Source organism: Mobula hypostoma, chromosome 3, assembly GCF_963921235.1.
Source record: "Mobula hypostoma chromosome 3, sMobHyp1.1, whole genome shotgun sequence".
NCBI lineage: Eukaryota > Metazoa > Chordata > Chondrichthyes > Myliobatiformes > Myliobatidae > Mobula > Mobula hypostoma.
In genome coordinates this window covers 35,049,076-35,072,962 of record NC_086099.1, presented here as the reverse complement: position 1 = coordinate 35,072,962, position 23,887 = coordinate 35,049,076, and the positions used below count along the sequence as shown (strand labels likewise).

General features: G+C 41.3%; 2 protein-coding genes across 4 annotated transcripts in view; both read left to right on the top strand.

The window, feature by feature from the left end:
- The window catches only part of stoml2 (stomatin (EPB72)-like 2), a 46,455-nt gene extending 38,094 nt beyond the window's left edge, over positions 1-8,361 (top strand). Inside the window, exons 8-11 of one of the 2 annotated variants that reach the window (XM_063042883.1) lie at positions 383-527; positions 1,169-1,248; positions 1,367-1,495; positions 7,664-8,361. In XM_063042883.1, coding sequence (XP_062898953.1) covers positions 383-527; positions 1,169-1,248; positions 1,367-1,495; positions 7,664-7,768 — 459 coding nt within the window. In that variant the 3' untranslated portion in view covers positions 7,769-8,361. The remainder of the gene's footprint in view (positions 1-382; positions 528-1,168; positions 1,249-1,366; positions 1,496-7,663) is intronic. The other variant, XM_063042884.1, reaches the window with a different exon arrangement.
- A 10,428-nt stretch (positions 8,362-18,789) lies between these two features.
- Positions 18,790-23,887, top strand: part of pigo (phosphatidylinositol glycan anchor biosynthesis, class O) — a 52,149-nt gene continuing 47,051 nt past the window's right edge. For both annotated transcript variants that reach the window (XM_063042881.1, XM_063042882.1), the window contains exon 1: positions 18,790-20,098. In XM_063042881.1, the coding sequence (XP_062898951.1) occupies positions 19,609-20,098 (490 nt within the window). In that variant the 5' untranslated portion in view covers positions 18,790-19,608. The remainder of the gene's footprint in view (positions 20,099-23,887) is intronic.

The following is a 23,887-nucleotide window of genomic DNA, read 5'->3' as shown; positions in this document are numbered from 1 at the left end:
TGTTGTGCATCTTGATCTGGAGGAATGTTGTTTCATCTGGCAGTATACACGTATATAGTTGAGTAATTTGGAACACAGCCACAGGGATGGGCATGAAAGCTAGATTGCATCAAAATTGTTCCTTCCTCCTTGATGGAAGAACATTTACAGTCATGTTCGCAGTCTTATCCACTTTCTTCACTTTATTGTATATGCACAATGGAGTTTATTCCAGTTCCATACAACAAATTGTAACTAAATAGCTGTATTCTATGTCAGTTGAATCAGGTTAGAAACGGTTATTTTGTGCTGTTTATTTTATTATCTTTTTCAAAGTTCTGTCTGACACCAATTGGATGGTATAAAGGGAATGTGGATTATTGATTTTATTGCACTATTATAGGTTGAGGCGGAAAGAAAAAAGCGTGCTACTGTGCTGGAATCCGAAGGGGCCAGAGAGGCTGAAATCAATGTTGCTGAAGGGAAGAAACGATCTCGAATTCTGGCTTCTGAGGCAGAAAAGGCAGAAAAGATCAACCAAGCTGCAGGTAGGCTCATAGCTGAAGGACCACTTGTTATTCTTACTGTGAGGTCTCCCACATGCACTATCGAAATTAATTTTCTCAGCAAATTGTAGGTTCTGTATGCTGTATTTCTAAAGTATTTTGAAGAATAATATATGTGATGCATATTACTGATAATTTTTGCGCATCAATTGGTAGGTTAGAGAGACAAGTGTCTTTCTAGTGATTTCTAAGTGCAGTCAATAATGGGAGCAAAATGTCATTCTTCGTATGGCCACAAGAAATTCTGCAGAGGCTGAAAAATGAGTAACACACAAAATTCTGGAAGGACACGGCAGGTTAGACAACATCTATGGAGGGAAAATAAACAGTCGATATTTCAGTACTCGTGATATCACCTGTTTATTTCCCTTCATAGATGCTGCCTAACCTGGTGAGTTCCTTCAGCATTTTGTGTGTGATCCTTTTCATGATGCTGCCCTCAGGTAACTGTTCACTAGATCTGGCATCTGTATTTCCCAGTGAAAGAATAAACAACTTGACAAATCAAGCTTATTTGTTAGTAGATTCATGTTGAAGCTAAAAGTGGAGCTGCTCATATTATCTTTCTTACCTAAATGTCCTGTGCACAACATTTTACATTCCACTCGTTCACCTGTTCATAGGTGAAGCCAATGCAGTCCTTGTAAAAGCAAAAGCAAAAGCAGAATCTATTCAACTGCTTTCCGAAGTCCTGGGTCAGCAGGTAAGACCAAATGAATCCACAGAATTAAATTACTTTCGATTCTGATTTCGTATTGCAATAGAGTGAAAAAAATGTTATTAACTTGCACTTCATGTTTTTTCTTTTATTTGATTAACAGTATGGAAATCAAGCAGCTTCACTGACTGTAGCGGAGCAGTATGTATCTGCCTTTAGTAACCTGGCCAAGCAGACAAATACAATTTTACTTCCATCAAATACAGGTGATGTCACAAGCATGGTGTCACAGGTAAGATGTCTTTTAAGCTTCAAGGTGTTCTGCCTTTCAGTAGTCTTTTATTAATTATTTATTCATTTCCATGATGTGGGCATCACTGCCAAAACTAGCATTTGATGCCCTTTAGAAAATGATGCTGTATACTTTCACAGGGATTCTTGTAGCTGTGTTGACACCCTCTCATGGAAATAAACTGCACAAATGCAACTTAAGTACAGATAACTTTTATCATGCACTTTAAAAAAATTAGCAAATGAGCATCTCTTTGGACTGCTTTGTATATACCGTTCCGGTTATGGATCCTGCAAACTGTCAGGGTCGTAGGGGCACTGTACAGATGAGCGCTGCATCAGTTGTCGCCATCTCTCATAACTGTGGACAAGCGCCTGAGTTTGCGGGAAAGCTCCTTCCAGTCCACTCTACAATGTTGTTTATCTATTTCTTCTCCTTTTTCTTTTCCCTGAAGAAGGGTCTTTGAGCGTCCATTTGACCATACCTTCTTGGTTTCTGCTTGTTTACTGGGGACAGTCGATCTTTTACTGTCGGGAGATGGTTCTTCATACTTTGTTGCTTGAGACATGGCCTGTATAGGAGATGCCGAGGAGCCTTCTGAAGCATCTCATTACTACTGCCTGGATCTTCTTTTGCAGTTCTGTTGTCAAAGTCCATGATTTGCATGCATACAAGAAGATGGAGAGCACAACTTCATCAGGAGTTTCAACTTGGATCTGTGAGCAATGTTATTGTCTCTCCTGATTGGTTTTAGTTTAGCCTGTGTCGCTGTTGTTTGGGCTGTCCTTGCAAGGACTTCAGACTTTGATCCTTCTTGGTTGATGATGGCGCTAAGACACTTGAACTGTTTGACAGTCCCTAGTTCTCGTCCACTGACTATAATTTTTGTCGTGATTGGCTCCTCATTGTTTCTTATTAGCTTGGTTTTCTCTGTGCTGACCTCCGTGCCATATCTGGTAGATGTATCACAAGGCAGACTCACTTCCTGCCAGCCCATCAATGGTATCAGCGAACCTGAGGTTGGTTATGATCTGTCCTCCAATGCTGACTGTACCAATAAGGTCTCCCAGGGCATCTGTCATTATTTGCTCTAGGAAAATGTTGAAGAGCTTGCGTGAAAGGAGGCAGCCTTGTCAGACTCCAACAAGGTGTGGAACTACTCTCCAACTGTTCCTTGAACAAGTACCGCACTGCTAGCCTTGGTGTAGAACTACTTGATGGTTTGGATCAGCTTCTGACCCATGTTGTGTCTCTTCATTGTGGCCCAGAGTGCATCATACCACACCCTATCGAATGCCTTCTTGAAGTCTATGAACACGTGGAAGATGTCCTGTTGATGTTGGTTGTGTGTCTCGCACAGTACTCAGAGGTTGAATATCTGTTCTGTTGTACTTCTTCCACTTCTGAATCCAGCCTGCTCTTTGGCGACTATTTCTTCTGCCTGTGGTTTCAGTCTGTTCAAGATGACTTTCAACATCACTTTGCTTGCATGGTTGGTAAGACTTGTGGTTCTATAATTCTGGCACTGCTGTAAATTGCCTTTCTTGGGGATGGAGATGATGAGTGATTTGTTTTCCAGGGCATGGGCCATTCCCTGGTCTGCCAGATTTTGTTGCAGATATTGGTGAGAATGCCTTTCACTGTTTCTCCTCTATGTTTTATCAGCTCAGCTGGGACGTTGTCTATTCCTGCAGCTTTCCCATTCTTCTGCGATCTTATGACTGCTTCTACTTCTTCCCGCAGAATTGGAAAGTCATCGTTGTTTGACAAGTCTTGGCTTGCGAGTATGCTGGGGTCTCCTTGGGTCTGATGGTTGTAAAGATCTGAACAATACTCAGTCCATATGTTGAAAATGTCTTCACCTTCTGTGAGACAGTTTCCTTCTTTGTCTTGGAAGGTGTTGACTTGTGACTGTTCACAATTTGAAATGTTTTTGTTCAGGCTATCTTCTATCTCTGTACACTGTCTCTTAATCCAATCTTCCTTGGCCCTGATCATGCTTTTTCCTGATCATCTTGCTGATGCGCTACAGCTCCAGTTGTTCTGTTCTTAGTTCTCTTCAGGTCTCGTCTAGTGTCACACATTTCCAGGATCTTCTCTGTTATCCAGGATTGGGTTTTCTGGCAAGTGATTTCCAAGTATCTCATTGGCTGTTTCTATCATCACTTCACTGAACTTAGCTGTCAACACATCAGAATTTTTGTCAGGCATCAGCAGTGGGGCAAATTTTCCAACTGTAGCTTTGAAGGAATCGGCGATGGAATCTGTCCAAGTTGAATTTCATTCTGATGCTCTTAGGCTTCTTGACTTTCTTCAGCCCGATTCTAAAGTTCATTATCACCAGGTCGTGGTCACTTCCAATACCAGTACCTGGGAACGTCTTTGTTGTGGCTGTCTTGATCCCAGACCAAAACCAGTTCTGCACCAGCATGTAATTAGTCTGGCTGTGATGTATTCCATAGGGTGCATGCCGGGTCCAGGGTCGTGATGCCTTGTGCTCTCCAAGGGTGTACGCAAACACCACGTTGTTGTAGCTGGCAAAACCAAGTAGGCACAATCCTTGCTCGTTGGTTACGGCATTACATGAGGGGCCGCAGAATTCCTTCCAGTCTTCCAGTACGTCTGCGCTCACCTTGGCATTCGAGTCCCCCTGGATGATTAGAATGTCCTTTTTGTCCACCTTGTCAACAATGCCCTGGAGTTGGGTGTAGAATTCCTGTACCTAGTCATCTTCATAGTCAGTTGTTGGTGCGTAGCCTGTATTACTGTGATGTTGAAAGGTGCTGTTCTAGGGCGAATGGAAGTAACCCTGTTGGAGACTGGGTGGTACACGAGTACTGATTTCTTGATGTTGACAAGAAATCCTACGCCATTGGCACATTTGTCAAATTCTCCACTGTAGTTTGACTTTGCGGAGTCCCACGATGTGCCATATATACCTCTCTAGCTCATATGCGAGCTCCTGCAGTTTTCCTGCTTGAGCAAGTGTTCTCACATTCTGTGTGGCTAATGAGATGTAGTCTCTCCACAAATCTTCTGTAGTGCACCTACATCAGTAGCATACTTAACACCTTCGCCCTGGCGTGCAACAGATGATGAGGTCCTTGGTGACCCGGGCGACCACCAATCCGGTATGCGGTCTATTGCTGTGTGCATCATGTCACTTGTCTTTGGTTGGTGAGGCCTGGCGGCATCCATGCTGCTCCAGGCCAGACCATAGCCAATGTCCTCCAACTCAGTGGCTCGCCCCGGTCTGGAACACATGGCCATTGTAGTTCTTCAGGGAAGTCGTCCACTGGCTGGTGACTCCGTTGACAAGGTCCTTCGCCCAGTGGTGCTGTGTTAACACCACCCGTCACGTCATTTAGACCACCAGCTGAAGCAGTGTACCAGGGTGTGCCACTTGGAGGCAGATGTGAGAGATTTAGAGATGAATGAGGACCAGTGATGCCTGTCCACTCTACTAGATGGCGTGCAGCTGTCAGACATCAAAGGTACAACCTCTGTCCAGAGCCCCCTACAGTCTAATTGTCAAACCCATAATAGTAATATAAATATTTGATTACAGTTTTGAGAATGACCCTGAGATAATTAAGTAATTGACCATAGAAATAAGATGGAAAATAACTTGAAGAAGACTTGGAAAGTGATGACCAAAACTGATCTGAGGTCACATTTGAGAGGTGAAGGCAAAAGAAGAGTAACATCTAAGTATTGGACTGAAAAAGAGACTTTATTTCAGTAGCTTACCTAAGCTAAATATGTGGCAATGAGGAATAAAAAGAAGTTTCAAAGATAAATTGAAGACATATAGCGAAAACAAGATTTAATGAAATAAAATCTGTAGGTCTGGTATCACAACTCCAGATTGTTTATTTGTTGATAAAATTATGTTGAAGCTAAAAGTGAAGCTGCTTGTGTTATGTTTCTGGCTTATGTTTCCTTTCCACTCTATAATAAATATAGAGAGAAAGTACTGAATTATCTGTTGTATAAAGGAAACATTGATTGAGATGGCTGTTGAGTAAGAATGCAGGTTGCCAATGACCATTAAAGAAAATAGCAAGTGTTTTCATAAACGCACAGCTGACACTATTTGAGTGATGTGAGGAGATGGCTTTGCTGATGAGGTACCCTGTGCAAAACTTCAAAAAGCATCCTGAAAACTGGGATTAAAGATGGCACCAAATAAAATGCATCACACGTGCATGATTTGTGAGTAACCTCCTCAGACCATGCAATCTCCTTCCTTTTGAATATACCCAGTTTTAATTGCTCCACATTTTGTATCCTCAACTGCTGGCACCCAAGCTCGGAAGTTCCTTCCTAAATGTTCCTGCCTCTTAACCACTCTTCCCCCTCAGAGTGAGCCTCATTTCAGTTGATTTTTTCCTGGGTCAACATCAGAGTGTGTTTGATAAAGTTCCTTTAAATTACCTTGAGTTGTTACCACAATAAGGGCACTGGATAGGTTGGGGGTCACATTGCAGTGGGGTTACTAGAGTGAGAGAACGAAGAAGAAGGAGAGAAAAAAAATACAGGAAGTTGGAGAAATTCGTATTCATGTCATCAGGTTGGAGGCTACCTTAATGTGTTACTCCTCTAACTTGAGAGTGGCCTCACCGTGGCATAAGAGGAGGCCAAGGACAGACAGACATGTTAGAACAGGAACGAGGATAGGAATTGAAATGGTTGGCCACTGGCAAATTCTGTTTTTTGTGGAAGGAGTTGAGGTGCTCAACAAAGTTGTCCCCCCAATCTACAGTACACGACATCAGATCTTACTAATGTAGAGAAGATTGCACCAGGAGCACAAGATATAGTAGACAACCCCTACAGATTTGCAGGTGAAGTATTGCCTCACCTGGAAGAACTGATTGGGGCCCTGAATTGATGTGAGGGAGGAGGTGAATGGGCAGGTGTAGCCACTTGCGGGGATAAGTGCCAGGAGGGAGATTAGTGGGGAAGGACGAATGGACAAGGGAATCACGGAGGGAGCAGTGGAGAGTGGGGCTGGGGTTAAGATGTGTTTGGTGGTAGGGTCCCTTTGAAGATTGTGGAAGTTGCGGAGAATGGTGTGTTGGATGTGGAGGCTCATGAGGTAGATGACAAGATGAACTCTATCCCTGTTGTTGTGGCAGAAAGATGGGTTGAGTGCAGATGTGTGGGAAATGGAGGAGATGCAGGTGAGAGCAGCATCACTGGTGAAGGAAGGGAAACCCCATTCTTTGAAGAAGGAGGACATATCTGGTGTCCTGGAAAAGAAAGCCTCATTCTGGGAACAGATGTGGCAGAAACAAAGGACTTGGAATTAATGGGTTTATAAAATATAGCGGTAGACAGTTTGCATCCAGTGATGGAGACAGAGAGATGGAGAAAGGGAAGAGAGATGGCAGAAAAGCTTGGAAACCAAGGTCCAAGTGTCTTGTTCAATTATGAGTAATCTTCAGAAGTATGTAATGTTAAGATTAATGACCCAGATTGTGCCAACTGCTGGCTGAAACTTCTGGAAATTTGCTTGTCAGTGTCATTGTGTCCTGGATTTGCATGCTATAGTGCCCAGGAATGTAAATACAGAATATTGTTGCAGGCATATCAGAAATAGGTTTAAAAATTATGTTCCCTATTATCTTGGGTTTCATTTTTGTTTGCCTTTTTAAAAGTTTCTGTAAATACTGGCAAAAATTCAAGAGTTTGGCTCCCATTCTTCATTTGTAAAACCTGATGTGAATGTGAACAAAAGCATCAAACAAAATGTCAAGTATTTACCCTTTCCATGAAAGTTTAGTGCAAAATAATCAAAATTGCGAACTTGACCCTCTAATGATTATTCCCAAGTTATTGATATGGAAGATCAACCTGTGGTCTAATTGTCCATGATTCCTTTGGGTTATTTTTGTTAACTCACTCTATTTTGTTTCTCAATCCTGGAAACACTTCCTGCTCTGTCGGATTTACTGCACTGCCTTTATTTGGTAGGATTTCAGTATTACTGATTTTGTCGTTAACAGTAAGTCTGAGCATTTGGCTTTTAATGCCAATGTACTTGTGTTTTCTGTGTTTATTGTGTATTCTGTATGTTTAAATTGCATACTGTATTTGCTGTCATTGCTTTGCCTGGACTGCTCTTTGGAAAGAATATTAATTATCTCCATTTATACATTAAAGGCCATGGGAATTTACAGTGCCCTCAATAAACCGGAAACAGCGAAAGAGAAACTGACAAGAGACGCTGCTCATACTGATGAATCATCACTAGCCAGTGGCAACTGAACATTTTATTCAGAGACATAACAACCTGAGGTTTCAACTGAATGACAAATGAAAATTAAAATTGCAGAATTTCTCTGACTGTTCTGAGATGAAGATATGTTTCATTCATGACACAACCAATTTTATACTCATAGAAGAATTGATATCGTTGGCTGCCTGTAGCTTATATGCCTTCCGTTGAACTCCCATCATGGATATAAGAAAAAAATGGTTGAATTGATTTGGAGGAGTTTGTAAATTTTCCTGAGAAATAAATGTTTAATAATTTCTTTTTGACCCTCAAAAGTAAATGTGGTCTTGGTATTTTTGTTTTGTCATGTAATTATTCATATTGTTTTCAAGTGGGGATAAAAATGAACAATTGTATTTGGGATGATCCAAATGTGAGATGTTAACCTCAGCGGGAAAGGGTTTGTGTGTAAAGGAGAAAGTCAGAAAAATGGAAAGGAGAAACAAAAGGTACTATTTGGAATAAATGTAACTATTATGACAAATCTGATATATTTGTGATAAATGTATGCAATTAAAATACACAGAAAATTTAACATGATGCATTGCAGCAAACGTATTGCAACTCATTCTTTTTTTTCATCTTTTAAAACAGGAAATGATTTATAGTTCCAAAACAATTTAAAAATGTGTTAATACAACCATTATTGTATAACAGGATATTTACTTACACTGCATGTTTGAAGTAATTTAAGAGCCCATTCTTTGAAACTGTTTATTTCCGACAACCTGGTATTGGTATGGGACCAATACCCAGTTGTCTGGGCTATGAATCTGGATCAGCAAGTCTGAATTCCATCACACCAGTTGAGAAGTGAACGCTGAGGTAATTAATTAAATGTGAAGTTCAAAGGAGTTTCAGTAATTGTATCTGCTAAACTATGAGGTTTTTTTTGCCAAACTTGCACATTGGCAGAATCTGCCTGTGAATCATGATCTGGCAAATGTATATATTTTTTTCTTTTATTAGATAATACTTTCCTCTCTTTTCAAAATGCATCAATAGCAGCCTGCAAACAGGCCATCTGCTCACTCTTATGGTTGAAAATTAAGCAAAGCAGTATTGGAGAGAAAGAAAAAAATTACTCAAATTATGCTCTTGCTGTACAAGCTATAGGGTGGTTGATGTTTTACTGTCAAGTGTTTTATATCATACAGGATTTTTAATTGGCTTTTATCTTTGAACAACTGGCTGGCAGACACAATTTCAAGGTAACATTTGTAAAAGACAGATTAATACAAGAATATTCCTGAGGGCATGATATTGAGCTCAACTTGCCACCTTCACTCTGCACCAATGAATCTTCTGGAATGAATTATTTGGTTCACATGTAAGATTTAATGGCTAAATCTGGCTCGTTGAAGTGCCTTACGTCAACTAGTTTGAATTATATTAGCATCTGCATAACCTTTCATCCTGTTCAACGCATTAGAAGATGTATAAATCGAATTTTCCTTGCCAGTAGTCAAAGAAATGTTTTGAACTGATTATTAACCTTAGAATCTTGGTAGAATTAATATTTAAATGTTGAGAATATAAATACTTAGTGCATTGTATTTACTCATCAATTTAACAAATTAAAAGCAATTCTGTATCAACTGCAGGCAGATTAAAATTTGCAGTAGAAATAAATGTCTAAGGTGTAAATTGAGATGAATGGTTTAAGATCCGTGGGTAGTTGGCCATGATACAGAATGAGTAGGTTGAAGTTCTGTTACTTTAATTTAGCATGAGTTCCAAATTAGAACAACCTTTGAGCTGAATAGAATTAACTCTTTTCTTTGGCTTCCTCTGGGAGAATGTTTTAGCTTTCTAAGACCTCTAAGTAATGAATTTGAGTTGTTATCCATTCCTCATAATACCTCTGCTCCAAGTTAAATCCTCTGTTCACAGGTTTACTGTTTACTGCATTTGAAATTGTATCTGATCTAAGTTTTAAATCTGACCCGATATCTTATTAACTTTTTTCAATCCCCATAATCTTGGGAAAAAGAGGTCCGCATTTTAACTTGGCAATTGTATGTAATAAATGGTAAGACTTTATTGTATTATTTTTTATAAGGATCACTGCTAGAGTAATCAAGAATAGAAGACAGTATATGACACAGCCAACTTTATTTAAACCCCAAAGACAAATCCTTAATAAATAGTTTATTGCTGAAAGTTTTTAAATTAAATAACTAACACAGTAATACATTTAGTTTAGAATTGTCTACATCAAAAACCTTTCAAAGGAATCTGAGTTGAATTGTCTTTCTTGAACACCATAGTTATCAGAATACATCAATATCTGTAGACTAATTCTGTGTCTGAGGGCCATTCTGTTAGTGCAAAATAATATGAAAACAATAATAAAGCTTTAGTTGGGTAGATGGAGACCTTTTCACTATGAATTTTGTTCCTATTTTAGTTCTGCCTTTTTATTTCAAACTCTCATTGCAGTGACTCGTAATGCATTGTCATCCAAGTTTGCTCCAAATGAAACAGTGTAGTGATTAAGGTGACTGATTGAAACTTTCCTCTGACAGCTGCAGTCATCTTTACATTTTTGCCAGTACTTCAACAGTGCAAAGATAGTGCTTCCTTGCATATTTCGGGATTGTTGGTTAAAGGAACGGTTATTTTATGGCAGAAGAGTTGAAAACTTAAATTTGTTTAATTCTTAAAAAAACTCAAGTCTGTTACAGTAACCATGAAACTGCGAGGCTGTTGTGAAGCCATTCTGATTCACTCATGTCTGTCAAAGAAAGAGATCTGTCATCCTTACTCAGCCTCGTCTATATTTGCATCCAGATCTATCCAGATAGTTGACTCTTAACTGCTTTGTGTATTCAGTACCATTTGGGGATAGCGAATATATTCTGATATTGCCAGTGATGGAAAAAAATACAGAAAATCCTCTAATCAATATTTAACTATGTTTGTATATGATGATCCCATGCAACAAATCTGAGAACCGTTCTGCAACTGTAACATTAGCTGGCTTTCCCTGTTTGCAAGTCTCATATTACATTAAATGTTTGGAATTTGTTGCCATTACTCTATAAAGACAGCAATTTTTGGGTCCTGAATCTTTATTTTTGAGGAAAAGGTAATAAATGTTCCTCACGTTATAAAATACTTCGACTTAAAATGACATAATAGATTAAACCAGATATACGGTGTAGATATTGGTTTATTATTGTTTCATTAACCAAGATCAGTGAAAAGTTTGTATTGCATACTGTTTGTGCAGATCAAATCTGCATTGAGGTAGAATGAGGTAAAACAATAACAATGCAGAATAAAGTACAAAAATATAGAGAAGGTGCAGTTCAGGTAAACAATGAAGTGCAAGATTATAATAAGGTAGATTGTGTGGTCGAAAGTCCACCTTATCGTACAACAGGTCTATTCAAGAGACTGATAACAGTGGGATAGAAGTTGTCCTTGAGCCTGGTAGTACATGCTTTCAGGCTTTTGTATATTCTGCTTGATGGGAGCAGAGAAATGTGTGATTCAACCTCGCGTGCCCATGCCATTATACTGAAGTTTGCTTGGGTATGTTACAACCTTCTGAATTCAATATTGTCTTCAACAACTTCAGGTAACTACTTCCTCTGTCTCCATTAGAAGGGGCACATTTGATCATATGCCTTCTTGGATGGTATGAGAATGGCTCAGTTTTTCTCTCCATTCACACAACCTGACTTCATGGGCATACCCCATGGTCATACATTTCACATTGCTTACATTCCTTTGCCTGTGCACGCATACTCACATCTACCCTCATTTCATTACTTTGATGAACAAGGGACAACGTTCCCTCTCACTATCCTAGATGCAGGTGACATTTGCAATTTATCCTTAGTGTAACCCTGTATTGATAAGTATCGATCCCGAGTGGGAAATTCTTTCATTACAGCGGCAACATTTAAAAACACGCAGCAATGTGCAGACTTAACTAATTATAAAGTACGGAATAATAATATACACAATAATTTACCAATGTGCAATAATGTACAAAATAATAAAACAGACTATTGTACTATGATGTGTGTTCTCCTGTGTTCCTGGAGAACTTGCAGACAGGGAAAGCCAGCTAATGTTAAAGGTGCAGAAATGTTCTCAGATGTGTTGCATGGGATCATTATCCATGAACACCAGGACATCTTTAAATATTGTTTAGAGAATTTTCTATATTTTTCCCCATCACTGACAATATAAGAATATATTCTCTATCCCCAAATGGTACTGAACACACAAAGCAGTTAAAGTCAATTATTTGGATGGGTTTGGATGCAAATATAGACCAGGCTGAGTAAAGATGACAGATTATTAACTTTTGACACTGAATCACAATGGCTGCACAACAGCCTCGTAGTTTCATGGTTACTGTAACAGAGTCAAGCTTTTTAAATTTTCAACACATCACCTCATCACAGATGCTTCCTTTGTTCTGGTCATCCTTTCCGCATCCTCCCTGCAACTGAATACTAACTTGTTTTCTTACTTTCCCAGTTCTGATGAAGCCTGACCTGAAATGTTAACTGTTTCTCTTTCCACTGACACAATCTGACCTGCTGAGTATATGCAGCATATTTGAAACATCACAAGTGCCAAATATTATAGTTATTCATTTAAGTGAGCTAGTTATGAAAAACTATTCTAAAATGATGAGAATGAATGTTAATTCAGAAATTAAAATCCTACTGGAACAAAACCTATTAGAAAAAGGAATAGACTGAAATAGAATGAACAAAAATATTATTTTTAAATTGCAAAAAATGAATGTAAAGTGAAAAGAGAACAATTGGTGTCATTCAGAAAGTAAATGAATTGCTGTTCTGGGCCATAAGGTGACTAACAAATGTTTTACAGACGACATGCAGATGGATTTTAGTTCCTTTGAAAAGAATCTGAAACAAAGCTACATGCAAGAATGATGCAATAATTCAAAACTTTAGCATCCCTGTATATTTCCTTTAGTTTTTCATACCCTGCTAATAACTTTGTGTTATGCAAAACTGATCTGATTAACTTTCTGATACAAATATTACTGAGACGTAATACCTATGTAGCTGGAGGCACCAAACAAAAATAGTGTGTTCAAGCTATTGAAGTGATACGTTGTGACTTTATAACATCAGGCGTCTTTATAGTGATGTGCTTGGAAGAGCCTAGTTGCTTCATTAAAGAGTCTCACTGAGCTTAATCATTTCATCTTGAAGTAGAAGCTATAATCAGTAAAGAACAACACTAATTTGCCCTGAGCAAAAAGTGAAAAAAATGAATGATTGCAGAAATATAAAGAGGCAAAGTCAACAATGTGGTGCTGGTTCCAACAGCCTTGGCTGATCTTTCCTTCAAGTTACAGCATCAACTGTTTCTACATTTCTATTTATAGGAGAATAGAGTTGATAATTCCATGGATTCTCTAATTCCACAGGGAACGAAACCCAGCATATACCTAATCTGGCCTAATGTAATTCTAATCACATACCAACACCATGGACTCTTAAGTGTGCTCTAAAAAAGTTAAATTGAGGCAGTCATTTGTATTATACTGGAGTACAAGTACTAGGGATGGGAAATAGATGTTGATTTGACTTCACCAACATGGGGTACCTTCACAGTAGGGCTGCAGTGCTTTGAGGAGGCTGTTCTTTGCCGTCTTCTCAAGGCTTATTGGGAATCCAGAATAAATTTACAGAAGAAACACGCAGGAGGGATGTGTGGAGGCATGTTTTTATCTAGTATGTCATGACCTTGCATTTGCTGCTTTCTCTCTCTCTTTTTCTAACCTCATTGTCCCTTCCCTCCCACATTCTGCCTGTCCATTCCTGCTCCATCTTTCCCTCTTCCTTCTCCTCTCCCATTAATAATTAGGGAACTGTTGTTTTAATTAAATTATATATTTTTTCCAGCTGCATCTAATTTCCACACGTTTGCTGGTAGCAGATAAATAACTGCATCGAAGATATTTACGAATCATTAAAGTCTGTGATTAGTGTTGTAGCAAATATGGATGTACAAATTGTTCCATTTCTTTGCGGTTCTGGGGTATTAAAATAAGACTGAGTCATACTGCATACCAATGTTTTGACCTGTTTGTGAGAGCTGCTAGAACACAGAATTCAATTGCGAACTTCATAAAACAGCGTTGTTGAGTTCCTTGTGTAACAACAGTGAAATACACAATGTCAGTTCCATTTGTATGGACAGGCTGCAAATTCTCACAGTTCTCATGGTATTGCAGAGCAATTGTAATCCATCCAGCTCTTAAAGAGATATGAATCAAAGAGACTTAAACCTCTTAAATAGTACATGACAGGGAGGGAGAGGGAAACAGGAAATGGTTAGGATGGGAAGAGGAAGGGGGAGAGGGAGTGAGGGATACAATGTTGAACAGAAGGGACAATGAGAGTAGAATGAGGAGAAAGGAGGTAACAAATTCTAGTTCATCACCACATGCTACGTATAAATGTTCAAATGTACTAAGGTTTTAAACATGAGAAATTCAGAGAAATACACAATGTTGGAAGAACTGAGCAGGTCAGGCAGCCACTAATGGAAAGGAAAAAAGAGTCGATGTTTGGGCCAAAACGCTTCATCAGTTCCTCTCCATAGATGCTGCCTGTCCTTCCGAGTTCTTTCAGCATTTTATGTGACTTGTATGTTTTGTTAAATTTATTGCTGATCATCAATCAATCATCAAGATACAGTATTCGTAAGCCACCTGTTTGAACAATTGCTGTCATTCTTCCTAGGGTCGCCCAACACTGCTGTTGTGGATGGCATTCCAGTAGTGATAAAGAAAAATCAATATATTTCCTAGTGAGGATGGTGCATTTGGGAGGGTAACACCCAGGAAGAGATGTCCATGTGCCTGCGGCCCTTGTCCTCGTTGGTGGTAAAAGGTTTTGGTTTGGAAGGTGCTGCTGCAGTTGACTGGGTGAAGATTTTTTCAAGGATACTCACTGAAACCACTGTCCCACAGTGATTAATGGAATGACTAGTCTGCATGATTGACGAAGTGCCATCAAACGGTCTCAAAGTTCAAAACAAATTCATTATCGAAGTACATATACATCACCCTGAGATTCATTTTCTTGTGGGCATACTCAATAAATCTATAATAGAATAATAACCATAATAGAACCAACGAAAGACTACACCAACTTGGGCATTCAATCAGTGTGCAAAAGACACAAACTGTGCAAATACAAAAAGAAATAATAAATAAATAAACAAACAAACAATAAATATTAAGAACATGAGATGATGAGGCCTTGAAAGTGAGTCTTCAGGCTGTGGAACATTTCAAGAGGCCACACTCAGGTTGGAGGAGCAACCCCTCATATCCCATCTGGCTAGTCTTCAACTCGATGGCATGAACATCAACATCTCTAATTTCCACTGTACATCTATAGAAGTTGGTCAAAGTTTTAGATGTCTTGCTGAATCCTCGTAAACTCTTAAGGAACTAGAGGGCGAAAGGGATTGCCTTTATTTCCTTGATAATATTATTTACGAACTGGGCCAGGACAGCTCCTACAAAATAATAACACCAAGGAATTTTAAATTGATGACCCATTCCACCACCAATTCTCCAATGAGGACAGGCTCATGGACCTCTGGTTTTCTCCCCTGAAGTCAATAATCAGCTCCTTGGTCTTGCTGACATTAAGAGGTTGTTTTTATGGCACCACGATGTCAAATTTGGAGAGTATTCCATCACTCTGTCATGTCTGTTAAAAGGTGGCAACACCATGAGAAATCAGGAGGTAAATCACTTAGTACAATGTACCCACCCTCTGACCTGCTCTTCTAGTTACCCCATGTACGTACCTGATCAAGCTGAGGTTCTGCTCAGTGGACATGCTCATGATATTGATGGAAGAGTTCTTGGTAAAAATGATGCGTTGAATGTCAAGTTAGGAAAGCAATCCTTCTATTACATTCTTATCTCGTCTCTAGTAAGGTGAAATGGCTCCAGGAATCTGCTATGCAAAATAAAGCTACGCTCTTCAAAGACCTCTCTTGTCTGTGTTGTTTGCAATCTATCTTTGCTTGGACATTATGTTAACCTTTAGAACATAGAATATAGAATAGTACAGCACAGTACAGGCCCTTCGGCCCACAATGTTGTCTTTGCCCTACCCCATCTTCCAGTCTCTAGTCTGACTGGCATCTACCTGACAATGTACAAAATTGCTCAGGTAAGCACAGGTTACTCCAGGAATTTCTCAAAGCAGTGCCCTAGCCATAACAAATTACGATCAAAATCAGGTTTATTATCACTGGTATATGCTGTGAAAATGTTTTTTGGTGGCATCAGTATTGTGCAAGACATAAAAAGAATAAGTTATTAAAAAAGTGCAAAAGAGGACGAGTGAGGTAGTGTTCATGGTTTAATGGGCCATTCAGAAGGGAAGAAATTGTGGAGTGTGGGTCTTCAGGGTCCTGTACCTCATCCCTTATGGTAATAATGGGAAGAGGGCATGCTCTGGATGATATCTCTTGGAGCATCACCACTTGAAATGTCCTTGATGGGTTTTGCCCCTGATAGAGCTGGCTGAGCTTAGGACCCAAGCCACCATATTCAGGAACTTCTACTTCCCGTCAACCATTTGTCAACTGGCAACACCCTCATTAGTACAGTTAAGTAACATTATGACGACTTTGGTCACCGCATTAAAATAAACTTTATGTTTATGTTCTTTCTTGTAAAAATTGTATATAATTTATGTTTTTTTCTGGTGAATCCTGCTTATACGTTACCATGTGTCTGTGACTGCTGCGGGTGTTTTTCATTGTAATTGTGCATACATGTACTTATGCCTAAGACAATAAATAAGACGTTGATTTTATATATGCAATAAAACTTAGTCCAAATCTCTAAAAACAAAACTGCTAGAGGAACTCACGACCCCAAATGTCGGCAATTCCTTTCCCTCCCCAGATACTGCTCGATCCACTCAGTTCCTCCAGTGGTTTTTGCTCCATATTCCTGCATCTGCAATCTCACGCATCTCTCAAAATAAAGAGCACCATACCATTCGCTCTTGTTGCATTGGCGTGTTGGCGTTCATTACTTGAAAAAGGTGCTCATTCATTTCCCTTCTATTAGAGATACAAGCTCCCCTTCTGCAAGGCAGAAACTCCTCGGACAATGTGATGAGGCGGCTGCGAAAAGCTCTTGCGTGCGTTCGTTGTTGCCTCAGCACACACAAGCAGACATCCCACCTCTGCCGGAAGATCTGGGAGTCTCCTGCAAATGGATAGTGGCTCCCTGATGCCCGGAAATTATATACAATATCCCGGAAATAGATTTTTTTGAGAGGGAGAGGCAGAGCGAGCATTCTGATTGGTCTCTCTTCGTGCTAAGAGTGGTCCCCAACCACCGGGCCGTGAGGAAACAATATGATTTGGCGATATGAATCGATATGAGTCATTTGCACCTTTCCTCATTCCCTGTCACGCACTGTTGAACTTGAATGCACGCGAGGTCATTACCCGCGGGTCATCCATGTCAGCGCAGGAAAAAGATCAACTCCTCGAGCTTGTAGATGACGGCGGGCTGAAAAGTTTGTTTGACATAACATCTCTGCCGGCATTCCGGATCAAAGTCAAGGCTAAATATCCTGAGATAGCCACGAAAGCACTGAAAACGTTGCTTTCATTTCCAACATCATATCGCTGCGAAGCGGAGTTTTCTGCGATGAATGCAACGAAAGCTAAATTGCGGAATAGACTGGACATAAGGAACCCCATTCGAATATCGCTGTCTCCCATCACTCCTCGATGGCATCGTCTTGTTGCAGGAAAACAAGCCCAGGGCTCGCACTGATTCACCGATATTGGTGTGTTGCAATGATTTTATATGTTCATACGGGGAAAATATGCGCTGTGTTTAATATCCAAACGTTACTTAAAATGTTAGCAACACACATCAAAGTTGCTGGAGAAAAAGGTGAGAGGAAGAATGTGTGCATAAAAATAAGTAACAGATGAACATCTATGCTCTGTCCGCCAGAGAAAGCAGGATCTCCCAGTGGCCACACATTTTAATTCCACATCCCATTCCCATTCTGACATGTCTATCCACGGCCTCCTCTACTGTAAAGATGAAGCCACACTCAGGTTGGAGGAACAACACCTTATATTCCGTCTGGGTAGCCTCCAACCTTACGGCACCAACATCGACTTCTCTAACTTCCGCTAAGGCCCCACCTCCCCCTCGTACCCCATCTGTTACTTATTTTTATGCACACATTCTTTCTCTCACTCTCCTTTTTCTCCCTCTGTCCCTCTGAATATACCCCTTGCCCATCCTCTGGGTACCCACCCCCCCCCAGTCTTTCTTCCCGGACCTCCTGTCCCATGATCCTCTCGTATCCCCTTTTGCCAATCACCTGTCCAGCTCTCGGCTCTATCCCTCCCCCTCCTGTCTTCTCCTATCATTTTGGATCTCCCCCTCCCCCTCCAGCTTCCAAATCCCTTACTCACTCTTCCTTCAGTTAGTCCTGACAAAGGGTCTCGGCCTGAAACGTCGACTGCACCTCTTCCTACAGATGCTGCCTGGCCTGCTGTGTTCACCAGCAACTTTGTTGTGTGTTACTTAAAATGTTATGATGCTATTGACTTATCACCGATATTCCGGTCGTGATTAACACCCCCCCCCGGGTCTGCAGTGCAAAAAATGTTGGGGACCCCTGCTAAGTAGACCTATCAGTTTTCTCTGCGGGCTTTACAGTCGACCTCAAAAATAATGACAGTGTTGCTCGCTGCACTGGTTGCAAAAGTGACGTTTCTATTGCCCATGGTGGGTTAAACTGTGAAAGACATGTTGAGGTGAGCTTAACAGGTGTCATTCGTTCACTAGCATAGCTAATATTATTTAAACTAGCTGGCTGGCTGCTAAGAAGCTACGCTATTGATGTCCTACGTGATAAGACCAAACTCCCTGTAGACTTAGTTAACGTTGTAATAAAATAAACATGATAATATAATATAAGCACATATTTTAATGTCACATTTGCTGCATATACCCAACTTGGTTTACAGATTAGACAAAATCACTAAACAAAGTATTACATACACCCTTGGAGGTCGGGGGGCGGGGAGTGCTACCTCCCTGAAATGGTGGTGATACCTCCCTGAAATGAGTTTTTGCAGGGTGGGATGTCTGCACAAGACGCTGGAGGAACTCAGCAGGTCAGGCAGCATCGGTGGAGGTGAATAAACAGTCCACTTTTTCGGGCCGAGACACTTCATAAAGGCTGTTGTCTGCATGGTTTGTATTTGGCGCTGTGATGGGACGGGAAAAGAGGGGTGTTTGGCTCCGTAGGCACGAATTCCCATCGCCGGTGCCGGGGGTGCTGCATCAGTGAATTCTCTGGACTAATTTAGGAGGTTGGAGCCCCAGGTGGCGCTGTCGCGGAAAGGGTCACCGTGGCCGGTGGAGCGGCGCTGTCGGAGGAGTCCTCGGGGGTCACCGTGGCCGGTGGAGCGGCGCTGTCGGAGGAGTCCTCGGGGGCCGCCGGCCGGTGGAGCGGCGCTGTCGGAGGAGTCCTCGGGGACCGCCTGCCGACCGGCGCCGGGAATGCGCGAGCGGTTGCGAGGGAGCGAGCTGGTGTGTTGGGGTAAGTGACCTTGGGGATCACAAATCCGGTGTCATTTACCAGGTACTTTACAAATCCATCAGCTCGTTTCCCTGGAGCCGGGATTGATCGTGAGGAGGAACTTTTGCTCACCACGCTGACGTTTGGCGTCGTGCCCGTCCCGCAGTTCGGCTCCACCGCACACCGGGACCTTGAACGGTTCCCGTAGCCTTCCAGGCGCCGTCATGTCGAGGATGGTGACTGTGTTGTCTCTCTGCTGGACTTGCCTGCTCTTCTGCGCCGGCCTCGGGCTCTTCCTCAGCGGCTTCATGCTGGTTCGGCTGGAGCTCCGCGGCCGCAGCTTGTGTCAGGACGCAGAGTTCTCCGGTGCGGCGTCCTCCGCTCGGGCTTTAAACTCCTGCTGGATGCCGAGGCGCTTTTCCAAAGCCGTCGTCCTCGTCATAGATGCTCTGAGGTTTGACTTTGCCAAGTACGACCCAGGAAACAAGAATCCCAAACCGTACGAGAATAAGCTGGAGGTGATCCATCAGACTGTTGCTGCTAAACCTCAGCATGCGAGACTTTTCAAGTTCAGAGCTGATCCGCCCACAACAACAATGCAGAGGATTAAAGGGATGACCACGGGTACTTTACCTACCTTCATAGATGTCGGCAGCAACTTTGCATCCCCGGCAATCGAGGAAGATAATTTGATTCAACAATTTGTGCAAAATGGTAAGTTTGAAATGAAATTAGTATATCATGGAAAGTATACACTGCTGGCCATTCAACCTATTGTGAGTCTGCCGGTCGCAAAGCACTAGTCAATAGTTTCTCTTTGATGTCTCTCACTGAGGAAGTTTTGGATTCGATAGGCGTGTTGATTTTGATCAGTCCGCCGAGTGGGTCGGTTTGGAAAACAATGCTAAAAACTACGTAGACTACACCAAACTCACTGGTCTTATCAAACCCTGGTTATCTGCAAAATTCACTCAAGTTTGTCTGATCTGACGTTCCGTAAAGAGGTCAAGCTGACTGTTCCTGCTTACAAGGTGCCTTTCTAAATGAAGGTTTACATTGTCCCTAATAATTAATTCCAATAATCTTGATCATTGTGGTTAAAAGCCTAGCCTGTAATTACTTGCAATATTTTCATCTCCCTCTTCAGTGTTACAACCTTAACGTTTCTTAATATTTGGCACCACATCTGGAGCTGGAGAGGGTTTGAAAATGACAGTTGGCCTCTGCAGTTTTCACCCCTGAAATTTTTAACTGTCTGGAATGAATGCCATTGGGCCCTGCTATTTATCAATGTGTAATTGGACAAAACCATTTTAATGTGTCATTTTTTTACTTTGTAGTTTATCCATACTATAATTCACTCTTAATCACTCTTTAATTGCAATCTTCACACTATGCTCTCTCTTCCATAAAGCTAGTTGCAAAGTATTAATAATCTCTAAAAGACCCTCCTCGTAGATATCTACTTACTGTCAGTAACTGAAATATACTTTTGAAACATTTTTGTATTATCTTTCAAGTTATTTATTTATTGAGATACAAAGCTGAATAGGCTTTAATGGCTCTTTGACCCATTCTACCCAGCAATCCCCCAATTTAATCCTAGCCTAATCATGGGACATTTTACAATGACCAGTTCGTCTTTGGATCAGAGTACCTGGAGGAAACCCACACGGTCATGAGGAGAACGTACAGACTCCTTACCGGCAGCATCAGAAATTGAATCTCGATTGCCTGTGCTGACCACTACCCTACTGGGCCACCCATGTGTCAGTTTTTTTTTCATGCTTCCTTTTTCTTTCCCAATTTCCTTTACATTTTCACCCCTACACTTTGCACTCACTTCGAAGACCTTTTGTTGAATTAACCAGTGGTGTGCCTCAGGGATCTGTTTTGGGACCCCTTTGCTTCGTGATTATTATAAATGACCTGAATGAGAGCAGTTTCAAGATGGCGGCGCAGTGAGAAGTCTACTTTGCTGAGCTCAGCACAGCAACACTGATAATTTCACATATGAACCTATCCGTTTCAACTTTTTTAAATGCTCAAGTGTCAGATTTAATGACATGAACATTGATGAATTTTTTTTTGAGCTGTGTCAACACCATGCCCTCGAAAGGTACTAAAAAGGCGGCCAAGGTGAGCTGCACAGAGCGCTTGCCCAGGGCTGAGGAGATAGCTACTGCTAGCTATGCTAACAAGTTGAACCCTGCTTTTCATCTAGTAATTCAGGAAGTTACGGAGAACATGTCCAAAATGATGGACGAGAAGCTGGCTCCACTCTCTCTAACACTTCAAAACCACACATTGGAGCTTAAGAATCTTGATACAAGAACGACCAAAGCCGAGGGCCGAGCCTCCGTGGTAGAAACTGTAACTGATCAGGCCCAAAGCCGCATCCTGGCGCTAGAAAAGCAAGTTCAAAGCCTGTCTGACAATATCAATGATCTCGAGAACAGAGATAGGAGAAAGAATATACGAATCATCGGTCTACCTGAAGGTACAGAAGGCAGCCAACCGGCGAAGTTTTTTGAGGGCTGGCTGCTTAATTTCCTTGATTTGGAAACCAAGGCTGGATGCATTAAAGTGGAAAGAGCTCATCGTACGCTGGCGCCAAAACCAGGCCCAGGCCAACACCCTCAACCCGTCCTCGTGCGGTTCCATAATTTCGGTGATAAGCAAAGAGTGATGGAGGCTTCGAGGCGCTGCGGGGCTGATGCCCAGTCTTTAATATATGAGGGGTCCAGGCCTATGTTTTTCCAAGATTTTTTGGCAGTCGTTATTTGGAAGCACAAGGAATTCGACCAGGTAAAGAAGTGGCTGAGAGAATCTGGAATCCAGTACTTTATGCCACTAGTCCCCAACCTCCAGGCTGCAAAGTATGCAGGGCTGCAGCGGTAGCTGGAGTGCACCCAGCACATCTTTAAGAAGAAAGCCGAAATAAACAAGCTAATTAATTAGGTGCCACCAGACACGTAAATGTCAGCCCAGATCAGAGGTGATTACTGATTTCACTTGCCCTACGCGATATTCACTCCTCTTTCCAGGGCGCTGGAGCCTTTAGCTGTTCCATTGTTTGGTCAATTTAAATGCCAGTTTAGACAGGCTGAAAAGACGGAGTTGTCAGGATCGAGGTGATTGTTGAATCTACACAAACTTCTAATAAAGTATAGGCGCTTTCTTTGTAAAGCGCCTATACTTCTTTGCCGTGCTTTCTTTGTAATGACAGTTACGTGCTGGTCCCAGGACAGATCCTCTGACACTTTTCAGAGAGAGAAACGTCGATCCTTAATGCTAAAGAATTTAAAGTTATTGACCCTCTCCACCTCAGTTCCTCTAATGAAGACTGGCTTCTGGGCAGCACCTAATTAATTAGCTTGTTTATTTCGGCTTTTTTCATAAAGATGTGCTGGGTGCGCTCCGGCTACCACTGCACCCCTGAATGCTTCGTGGCCCGGTATCGGCCTGCGGCCCGGAGGTTGGAGACCACTGCTTTATGCTGTACCCAGCAGCGCTGAAAATCACCTACAACGGGACCACGAAGATATTTGATTCACCTGGCAAAGCTAAAACTTTTGTGGACACGTTGGGCTAAAGAATGTATACTGTATATTGTGTAGCCCTGGTTATGGACGATAACATGCTCGATGGCCGCTTTATTTCACCTTTTCATTACTCGACGGCAGGATATCTTATAGGATGGGTAACATGTTTGCTTTGATTGATACAGTTTCATTAGTTGTTTAAATTAGCGGTGCTGCTCCAGCCTGAAGGAGTTTAAATATGACAGTAACAAATCGGTGGATTGATAAATTATGCCCTGTTTTCATTTTTGACTATGTTAAATGCCATATTGATAGTGGGGCAGAATATGGGGTGCTAGAAGGTTCAGATATCCCCTTTAAGTGTGGGGTAAGTCCTCTTGTTCAGTGCTGTTGGCATTTTTTTTTTGTGGGTTTTTTAAATTTACTTATTGTTACTCAGCTGATCTTAAGTCGGGTTTCTTCTCCTCCGGAGTCACATGATTGTTATAAAGGGTTATGATAAGTAATATATTAAAATTGTGCACTTGGAACATTAAGGGGAGTCATTCACCAAGCAACAGAAAGAAAATCCTACTAAACCTGAAAAAGGAAAGGGTACATAAAGCCTTATTGCAGAAGACACATTTAAATGATAAAGAGCATCTAAAACTGCAACAGAGTGGATTTGATCAAGTCTATTTTTCATCTTTTAATACCAGGAGGTGGGGGGGGTGGCCATTTTAATTATTGTTATTAGACTGCATTAAGGATAAGTATGGGAGATTTGTGATTGTTAAGACTTCCATATATGGAGAGGAATATGGTATTCTCAATGTTTACTGCCCTCCAGCTCATCTCAAATTCCTAACAGATGCTTTTTCCAAACTTACAAGCTTTTCAATACAAAACATTATTGTAGGTGGGGATTTTAATTGTCTCATGGACCCATTGATGGACAGAGTGCCTAGTGGTTCCCCCA